General features: G+C 42.1%; 1 protein-coding gene across 1 annotated transcript in view; it reads right to left on the reverse strand.

Moving 5' to 3' along the window:
• The window catches only part of NID1 (nidogen 1), a gene marked incomplete at its 3' end in the record, with an annotated part of 46,300 nt that extends 37,920 nt beyond the window's left edge, over positions 1-8,380 (reverse strand). The window contains exons 1-2 of the mRNA XM_081998472.1: positions 7,769-8,380; positions 838-1,137 (exon numbers count right to left, since the gene is read on the reverse strand). Coding sequence (XP_081854598.1) covers positions 838-1,137; positions 7,769-7,972 — 504 coding nt within the window. The 5' untranslated portion in view covers positions 7,973-8,380. The remainder of the gene's footprint in view (positions 1-837; positions 1,138-7,768) is intronic.
• Positions 8,381-11,208: the final 2,828 nt, after the last annotated feature.

Below are 11,208 nucleotides of genomic sequence, written 5' to 3' on the forward strand. Positions count from 1 at the left end.
GCTCTGTAATGTGCATAGGATGCTCTATCATCTACTTAAAGAGAGTGATGTGCTAGACTAAATAGAAAATTTCTGTAAACAGAATATTTAAAGAAGAGTTCGAGTTTCATGTTGCTGCAAGTGTCATTTCCTGTAGGAACCATCAAGACAATACCTCAGACTTCAGCTATTCGTTGCTACTGGAGCGCAGAACCATTACTGTGAACACAATGGTTGTGTCAAGCTAGGCACAAGAAATTAATCTTTACCACAACTTTGGTTGCAAATCTTTGTCAATGTTCTCAACCTTATATATTGTGAGCAGGCTCATCAGCTGGGATAATTATGGTGCATAAAGTTACATATCTTTGCAGGATAGTACCTAACATGGTTTAAAAAGGGAAAATGGTTTTAAGTAACACAAAAAATAACCTCCAGCTGCTTCTTCATTCCATACAAGCTACCAAGCATGACCTTTTTGTGAATGCAATGTCATCTGTCCAAAAGGGTCTCACAGTTTGAAGTTCCTATTAATCCACATATCTACCAGATTTTAGATAGTTTGGTGTCAAAATGACTTGAGTCTGTTGAAAAATGCAAGCCAACTGGATTATATTCCACAGATGGAGGGCAGGATATCCTACTATTTCAGTAGGATATCACACTTCACATTCAAAGTAAGAGTTGTCAGGGAATACAAAGAAATCAGCTATGTAGATTCAAGCATTTTCTTTTGAATTAATAAAATACTGTAAAATAAAAATAAAGTAAAAATTCTGGAAACTTCTGTTTTGCTACAGCCTTTTCAACAACAAAACACATTCTTAACTGTACAGGACTACTCTGATCAACATTCACCTTTTCTTCCAAAGTCTGATCTTCGCCCGGTGCCTGGTAAGGAGCCACAAGCTTCCAGGTAACAATGACAACACTGCTGGGATCAAAAGTAGTCTCAGGAAAACCACTTTTGATATAGTCTGATGCAAGTCGCAAGATATCTGAGGATGAATCTTCTCTGTAATACACATTTCCACGTCCATCTGTTGTGTCCAGGTCAGCCATAAAAGGAGCAATAGCCCCAAAACTGACTGGAAATTGACCAAGATATTTTTCTTCACTTGAAGGTTCATTCACTGCAATAATCCCATTAGTGGCAACCTAACAAAAAGGTGGAAATTATAAGACAGATACTGTTCATATGGCTGTTTCCCACACCGATGTGTTCTAGATCACAGTATTTTCATTGCATTTCCAAAAGAAAATGAGTCAAAAGTCAGTCTTGTATTTGTAAAGTAACTGAATTTTTTGAAGTTTTTATTTTGTAGCCCATGTCAGGAGTCCTGAGATTTCAGTTCCTCAAAACCAGAGGTCTACTTTACAGATAGACCAACCTTTTTTCCCTAGATAAAGATTTTAGCTATTTAAATTTCAGACACTTATTGCCTCTTCTAAGAAAGATATACATAACCACATTTCCTTAGTTTCCAAGTCTTTCTCAGACTAAAAGCCAGTGCAACCTTTCTGTGAGTCTGTCAAGAGTTGTGTACAGACCCTCCCAGATGACCAAAAGCTCTTCTTGCTTTTAGCTGTTACTTTCCTGAAGAGCATGAGTGGGGATGGCAAGGATGAAGCAAGTATTTGCAAGTTACTTTTCCAGTTAACAAGCAATCTAGATTCTTACCTGGTGTAAAGCAGAGTGGACTACACACACACACACGTTAAGTCATGACACAACAGGCTGTCATTCCCATAAAAACCTGATTACGGAGTCAGGATGCAAGTGGATCAGTTGAGCTTTCCTTGCTACTACAGCACTGCCTCAGAAGCTGATAGAACTTCTGAGCAAAGAACTAATCTACACACAGGTACCCACCCAAAAAAATGCTCCACGCTTAAGTACTGCAATAGCTTGGGTGAAAGTCTTCTGCGAAGATGTACAGATTTCTCTTTGCCTGGCCAGGACTGCTCTAATTTTCACTTCACTACAACCATCCTCCTAGGAACTTCCCTGCTACTGTACAAGGCTGACTGCAACAAGCTGCTGACCACACTTAAGATCCACTGTGAGCACAGCTCCTACACCAGAGGCTATTGAGGTTAGGAGACAGAATTTCTATAGAAGATACAGGCCACCCTGTAAATTCCCTTACAGCTGAGTGCCCTGACACAGTCTGATGGAAAACCGGCTCTATTATTTGGCGGGGGCGGGGGGTGAGCGTTACTATTTAAGTGAAACTCTTGGTTTGAAAACACATACACACTGGCTCAGCGAGATTTAACTGGCCAGTGAGATGATGACTACAAATGAAACACATACATACATACACATACAGGTAGATGCTCGGGCACTTCCAAGTGTGACAGCCAAAGTCCCTTGGCAAACCAGAGCTGACGCCCACACACACAGAAGCAAGCAAGACTGCAGCTGTCAGCCCTCAAAGCAGTGCATAAAATATTCACAGAGTTTTTTGTCGCAGGCACTTCTCCCAGATGTGTATGACACTGTATGAATCAGACACATGCAAATGTGTTTCCAAGTGTTTGACTACCTGATGAGAAGCCATATCTGACTACCTGCAGGCAGCCATGCACTCACCACTCTAGAGCTTCTGCCACACACACAGATGACTCAGAAAGGCACAGAGGTCCCAAAACTGGCACCACAGGGTATGAAACTGAAGTTGCAATCTCCCACAGATTTCTCTCACTCACAGGGATTCCAGTGAGTCCAAGAAGAACTAACAGCTGCTGCACCTTTTCACATTGGTCAAGATGTTCACAACATGACACAATCTTTATGAATGCTTGGAAGAGGGTCAGAATGGCCACCGTGATTCAGACCGCAAGGTCATCCAGCCCAGTTGGCTGTCCCCAGACGTACCTGCTAGTTTACAGATTCAGCAGAACAAGAGAAGGACGTGCACATACTCCTCCGACTACATTCGGCTCAAGGGATTCCCTGTGGTTTGACTGTTTATTCATCCTCAGTGGACCTCCTTCACGCATTTGTTAAGTCTTCCCTTCAGTACATATAAACTTCATGCATCCACAAAATCCCTTAAAAAGGAATTCCACAGATCTTTGACTCATACTCTGAGGTCTCTTGTACTTTTGTTTGTTTTCAGTCTGGCTCGCAGCTTCATTTGATGGCCCCTAGTTTTTATACTGGGATATGCAGTCAAATCCTACCCAGTCTCACACCCTATGTAATTTCTCCTCCAGAATGAAGACCCCCAGCCTACTCACACACAACCTGTGCAAGAGCTGTTCCCTGCCTCTGATCATTCTCATTGTCTCCAGAATTTTCTTCCCCTTTTCTAACATAAACATTTGGAAACAAGGAGACCAGTACTACTTATGTTCTTCAAGATATAGAGAAAATGTGGGCTATGCAACCCTGTCAGGGATGGTGGCTACATAGGCCTTGGCAACATCCTTTAAAATCTGGACCACCATTACTAAACACTACATACGGTAAATCAGAAAAAGTGTAGTACAGGAAATCGTATTACAAATCAGCCCGTCATATACAGCACATACGTATGCCTTGAACCCTCCTTTGGCTACCCAGGGGGTCAGAGCATGCCCCCTGCCACAGGGCAGTAGACAATCAGTTTGGTATGTAATGGTTAGCATGAACCATTAGCTAAAATAGCAAATAGTTCACACGGTATATCAGAATTTACTTTTAAAATGGCTTGATGTATGCTGACTGTACTGTCTGCAGAGGTATAATTTCATTAGCTGCTACAGTGAGAAATACTAAAAAAGTTAAGATCATGTAAAAAATGGGAAGTTAGATATACTGTTCATGCATAAAGCCAAGATATATAAACAGTATATAATCTGCACAAGCATGATGGGAATGCGGGTCATGTTAGAAAAGGGGAGGAAAAGCTGAATATTGTGATCATTTTTCCCCTAATCATTTGTGACTTAACAGTGGCCACAGATCCTAAGGTGAACTATGAACTTTAGGAATACAGAACTAAAAAGACAGCATGGGTTACCCCAGTCTAGACCTTGCAATTGCAGGCAGCCATGCAACAGAGCTGTAGTCCAGAAAGGTTCCTAGAACATCTGTTACATCTGTACACTGGAAAATGCCTCGTATGCCTGTAAAGCAAAACTAAAACTTACCCTAAAAATTAAAAGCCACTAATTATACTACACCACTGGAAGACAGTAGAGAAGATGGTGGGCATTAAGGCATTTTAGTAAGGAGATGCACTCCACCTTTAAAGTAATAAACTTAGAATAAATGAAAAGTTTTTCCCTTCCTTCTCCTTGCTTACGCTTTTTGTACACAAGCACCCCTGCTCCCACTCTAAATCCTCTTGTGAGAGATGACTGGTGTTTGAAGTATTTTAAACAAATTCCATGCTCTTCATCAGATTTGGTGTGTGCAGACTTTGTGGCCGCATGGTCCCCCATTTATGGCAGAGATTAAAATAACATTAAGCGAAAAATACAATCAGGACTAGTTAATACTACAGAACGAAGTAGAGACCAGAAGAAATGATCTAAAATTTGGCCTTCCTCTTTTCATCTATTAGGGGCATGCTTCTGACTATTTATTTCCCATCTTGCTAAAAATTTAAATGCAACACATAATTTTATTAAGGAGATGCAAAAATGCCAACCTTATTTAAATTTGTTTGTAGTTTATAAATGAGACAGTTCAGTTTCAAATGTTAAGGGAATGTTTAGTCTACCACCCAGAAAACACTTGCAAGCAATTAAATGAAAATAAATACAGACTGCTCACTTTATGAAGATGATTTTAGTGTAGTGAAAAAACATACATCATTACTGAAAAAATGTTTTTAGTTTTCAGATTTAACAATGCATTTATATTGACAAAGATGGTGAATAGTATGATTTAACTTTACCCTGTTCCTTTTAAGGTCACACAAATAGGTTAAAGTGCAAACCCCAAAATAAACAGAAGTAATTCAGGGTAAGTACTGGGCTTCATTAAAGTATCATTCCTGTCAAAAGGGAAAGGGGGGGGGGGGAAGGCCTCAGGTGGGCGTTGTCTAAAGACCAGCTCTACTGTACATCTTTCCTTTTAGGGTATAATACTATTTAACTTGACAGGAACTAACACAGATGTATTTTTAGCATGTTAAACTTCTGGATTACACACATAGTTAACATACATTCATGGTTCGTAGCAGAACAAATCACACACACTCTATTATAGGTTCACCCTAAAAAACTAAGTGAGGAGAAGGAAGTACAAAGTAAAAGAACTTCTATTGAGAGAAAAAGTATATCCCTATGTGTATAACAAAAATTAAAGATTCAAACAAATATGGTATTTTTCCATGTTCAGTTACTTGGCATTTTGAGGACTGAGTAAGAGAGTTTAGAAAAATTGAATTTATTTGTATAATGAAGTGCCAGTTGACAAAATTTTCTAATATAAACATGACCAACTATTAATTTAGGAAGTTAATAAAAGTAACGACTAACAAATTGATCCAAGCTTGCCTTAAAGGACTCTGATTCTTCCCTAAAAGGACGTAATCCCTAACCCTTTAGCTTTGCCACATCAGTGAGCCCTAGTGTAAACAGAAAAAGCCTTATTAAAAGTGTGCTAGTGAAACAAATAGATCGGTATGGGTTAATGATAGGATGTGATGTTATAAACCTTGCATAGGAGAACACCGTTTTGAAGATTACAGTATGTGAATGTCTGTTTCCACTCACAGTAAATAGAAGTTCTCTCTTCTGTCTATGGAAAGAAAAAAGTTTTGTTGACAGGGACTTTATGAAAAGTTGATACCGAATTGTTCCTCAGAACTCCTTGCCTTTTTACTCATGTGTAGACTTAACTCAAAAAACTCAGCTGCTCAACTGTTAATAGAGAACCCATGTAAATGTTCAACTGATTGAAGGCAAAACTTGCAAAAAATCAAGCACTCAAAAATTAAGATAAGGTTATCTCATTATCCTGATGAACCATACAGAATTTCATCACAACTCAAAATCTGATCCAGGAATTCCTGTAAGTATTATGATGTATTTCTACCGATACCACATGTTAATTGTATCAGCTTGATACAATTTACTATCAACTAGCAATACTTTGGTAAATTCTGCTTACTGAATAACATCACCGAGCTTAGTAAGTACTCACTGCCAATATACAATAATACTGTGTATTGTGAAGGTGCATTTAACACAGCTCAATACCTTTCCTTAACAAGTACACTTCTCTCCCACACAATTTGTACTGTGCTTCTGTTTTGCAATACCTGTAACAGATTAAATGCAAGTTAAAAGCCTCTGCATATTATCTAGACTGATACTGAAATACCATTCATTATCAGACTTCACCTATATGGAGCTGAATAATTGAGCTGAGAGCATCCTAAAAGTGATTCTGCAACAGCCTCTACGCGGGTATTCTTCCGGGCAAAAAGTAACTAGGACTGTTCCTGTTTTACGGCATGGCCAAGTAACAAGATCATTAAACTAAAGAAATCTGGGATTGTTAACCGATATACTGCTCTCTGAAAACTCTGTCCCCTTTCTGTCACTTATCTGACAACCTACTTGTTATCTTTGCTTCTCAGTGACTGGATACACAGCCCGCCATCTTTCAAGAATATGTTTGCACTTCAAAAAGGGTATTTTTTACTTGGGTCAGTTAATCACTGACCAAACTTAGAGTACTGAAGACAAGACAATGAACTAAGGGTCAAACTGAAGTCTGAACTCCACTTAATACTTGTGAAAAACTTTGTCTTTACTGCCAGCCTCAGCTAACAACACTCGTTTTCCACACAAGCATAACTTGAATCCCTTAAAATTTTGGATTCCAGATGCGATTTCAGGATTTATCTAGGTAGGAGCAGTGCGGACAAATGAAAAAGAGCACAACTTAAGTGGCGGCACTAATATAATTCAATGTAATGCAAGCATGTTAAATCTTCAGTAAACAGTCATAAAATGGACTCGAGTACATGGCAACTACATCACATTCTGAAGGACTGTGAACAAATGGAGGTCTAGTTTCCCAAGTGTCTCCATGTAGATCAGTCCCCAATCCACGATGCTAAAGCACATTGGTTTAGCTAGACAGGGAGGTGGGGTTTACTTTGATCACATTAGCACACTGAGTCTTCCATACTCAGACCTTTCTAAATATGTTAGCTAGCATCTTCAACTGCCAGCTTAGATGAGGCTCCAGGGGAAAAGAGGCAATGATAACAGCCAGTACTCTTGCACCATTCTGAAGACATGCTGTCATTTTTAACACTTCTTTTTTTCTGGCTACTTTTGAGCAGCTCTGCTCTAGACAATCTGTTTTCAATTCCACCTTCATATACCAAACATCCTCCATCAGCTATAAACACGCACACACAGCTCAGGGATGCAGATTGTGCTACGAGGCACGCTCAGACGGCTGAGGTCTGCCAGCAGCCCAAAGCCTGCAATTGCTCCGGATGCCCGTTTCCCCTCCCCAAAAGACTCCTGAGCAACGACCGTCTGAGAACACCCAAGACATGAAGGGGCAGGAGAGCGCTCTCAGCGCGAAGAGGTGCGAGTCTTGGACACGTTGCACAACGGCAACAACCCAGCTCTTTGGACCCATCTCTGACCACGGCGCTCGCACGACCGGCGTGAAACCCAACCAGCACCACTATGCACCAACCCAAAGCCAGGAAGCGCCACGGCAAGAGGCGACAATCCTCCCCCCCCGGGAGCCCCCAACAGCCTTTCCGACCCTCCGGCAGCCGAAGCGGGGCCCCGCGCCCCGCCGGCGCCCCACACTCACGTAGAGGGAGCTGACGGCGGCGCCGTAGAAGCGCAGCGCCGTGCTCAGCTCCAGAGCCGCCGAGCGTCTATCGTCCCCGGGCTCCAGCGCGGCGTCGCCGCTCTCCGCACCGTACGGCAACAGCGACAACCGCTGGGCGGGCAGCGCCAGGGGCAGCGCCAGGGCCAGCAGCGCCCAACGCGGGCAACTCCGGCCAGCGGACATCCCAGCAGCTTCCCACCGCAGCGCTGCCGCCGCCCCGCCGCTATAAGGGCGGGCAGCGGGGCGGGCGGGACGCGACGGGAAGGTGGGCGGGGTAACGGCGCCGCGGCCAATGGCCGCGCAGGGGGCGGGGGCGCGGGACCCACCGGCGCCGCGGCGCCCCCGGCACGGCTCCGCCCGCCGCCGGGACCCCCTGGGGCCCGCTCCCACACTGGTGGGGGGCTGCCGACCTCGACGGCTGCCTGCAGAGCGGTGGCTCCCTGTCGGGACCGGTGGGGTTTCTGCCTTAGGCTGGGAAATGCGGGCTCAAACGTGCTCCCGCAGCCGCGGTGCCTGCCGGCAGCACAAAGCAGTGCCCACGCCAACGGACAACAAAAATATGAATCCCTACGCTGCCTTCTGAAACATTTTGACACCAGCTGCTTATTGCCGGGGAGAAATGAAAAAATACACTGGAATGCGTTTCATAAATTAACACCAGCAATGTAAGAGCTGCATCTGATTGTAAAATAAAACTTGAAAAAAAAATCTGTAAATGAAAATTCATTGATGATACGAGAAACATAGAAATGTGGGACACCTAAATACATTCTTACTGACTATGTCATCTTCATTTCATGGCCTAGTCCTGCTCCCAAGAAACACTCAGAAGCAACTTAAGAATGGCTACATTTCATCTATTTTTCCTAAAGCTTCCAAGTGAAGACAGCAGTGTTTAAGGATTAAATCTTGTCCAGCAGAGTGTATGCCGTGATACTTTCACAGCATGCTTACAGCAAAAAGTCACCTGAGGGAAGGCAGCTGAAACGCAACCCACATGCTTTTTACATGGCTTTTTACTTTTCTTTAAACGCCTGCTCATTTTTTTGGTAAGAAAACACAATTTTGCATTTGGCAACTAGCAAGAGCACAAGACATTCCAGGGTAGAGCTATAACCATGCCCACCTGAAAGAGAGAAGCACATCTGTATATCTAGTCACCATTATTATCACTAGCAACTAGTTATAATTTACTTCTGTATTTCAGTGAAAACATCCACCAAGATAAGCAGCCCGGTGGCCTGGGAGGAAGACAACTCTTCTCCCCACATGATCCAGTTCTCGATATACTCCCATCTGCAACGTCACCCCAGAAGACAGTAACTGGTGGATTCAGGGATATCTGGCTAACCACTGCTGGATCACCACCACATCTGAGCATAGTTATATCCACAAAGATGCCTCAAGATACCCAGCTGAGGTATCTTTCTGCTCATTTGACAAATGTATACTTAAACTACAAGTAGTTAAGCCAATGTAACTCCTTACCCACGTTAAATGCATGCACTGGAATACTACCGACTGCTTTCACCACAAAATCATCGTCCCATCACAACCTCCCTTCTCCAGCATAAGCCGCTTTCCAACCCTGCAGAACCTAAAGGCAAGATGTGCTCATGCAATGCAGCTCCATAGCAAAGAGAAAGCCTAAATTAAACCCCATAACACCTCCAGAATCCCATATACATATTCACAACATAAAAATGTCATGCCTGTTGGGCTTGAAGTTTTCTGTAGCCCCATTCTCCCTCGATACAAAAGTCAACCTGAAAGAGAGAAAGATAGAAGCACATCAAGAAGCAAACTCTGAGAGGGTACTGTTTTCCTGTCAGACCCACATGATTTCCAGAATTTGGAGAATGAGGACCACTGGGAAGCCAGAAACTTACTGTAGTAAATTTGGAATTGATTTTAAGGCTGAGTTAAATGTCTACAGCTGCATGTTTAAAACACAGAGTAATAGCCAAGCTATGGTAAATCCTTTGGCCATTACTCAGTATATTGTGATTGTTAAGTCTACTTTTACCTTAAGCAGACTGCAATGTTTCTGTTGTAGTTGAATAAGTTTACCTTGTATGCAGCTCCCACTGTGACCAGTAATGAGAATTGTTAGTCCTAAGACTAAAAAAAAAAAAAAAAAAAAAAAAAAAATTCAGTTATTTTTTCTAGCATCTTAAATAATGACCTGAAAAAGGCATGGAAAAGCATGCTTACATATGATGTAATTGGGAGATATTGCTAACACCAACCAGAATGGATGACATTGGAGGACATCAAAGGACAGAGTAACCATGTGGTAATAAACTGGAAGGAACTGAGCATTTGGGGTAATGACAGGAAAGAATAGGACTGAGGTCGGCTGAGAAGGAGCATTTTTTAGAAAGACAAGGTCATGGGAATCAGAGGGTCACAAGCAAAGGCAAGGCTTGCAGGAAGATCATGGAGTGAGCATCATAAATTTAAATCACTCTGTCTTGGAACTTAATGTTCATTAGAGTGGAACATGATGAGATTCCCTCTGTAACTCTACATGAGCCTGTATCACTATGGTGGTCACAAGACTCAGGAACAACTTCAAAAAAAGCATATTTTGCAGCAGAACCCTACAGAAACAGACTAATTTTGAAGCACTGTTAGATGCTCTAGAGAAGAGATGCACATGAAAGGCAATATTGTATCTCACCCTCTGCATTACTGCAGGGTACAGAAGATTGTCAAATCCCTTGTTTTTCCTCTCATGCTGAGATCTTACAGGGCAACAAAAGGACAAGCTCCTTGGGAATTCATATCCTGTTCTGGAGAACAGCTGGGCAAGAATGGCGATGTGTTAATACTTGGCCAATGACCTGGTCAGTACAGAAGAGAGATACTGCTGCAATATAATGGTACATAGCAGTAACAGCCTAGTAAATGCCTGGAGCAGGGCAAGAAGCATGAGAGAAACAGTACCTCTCAGGCCCTTCCTAGGTCTGGTGCTAGGACAGACTGTTTACGTTTCTAGTGTTACCTTCATCTATTTCTATGTCTCATCATTAGAGCTGATAACGATGTTAATAAGGGACAGAAAAAAATATCACAGAGGAAGTCATGCAGTGAAGTTATGCTTATACAGAAGCATGAACACTTCTCTTCATCCTAGTTTATAGTTTAGAAAAAAAGAGATGGAAAATGGAAAAGTATGAGCATCACAGAAACTGTCTAGGTAAAAAAAGCTACCTCACAATCCTCCCACCTGCCATGTAGCCACATAAAAAAATGCTTTTTATCTTTTTTTATATTTTATCAAAATATCCTTCTTATATTCTAATGCTTGTTGTCTTTCAAGAACGGAGTCTCTAATCCAGTAAGAATACTATGACTTCTCTGTAATGAGAGTTGTAACAGAGAAAGAAGGTATATAATTAGTCTTCTATTTCAAG

The sequence above is a fragment of the Phaethon aethereus genome (assembly GCF_964289735.1).
Source record: "Phaethon aethereus genome assembly, chromosome: 3".
Taxonomy (NCBI): Eukaryota; Metazoa; Chordata; class Aves; order Phaethontiformes; family Phaethontidae; genus Phaethon; species Phaethon aethereus.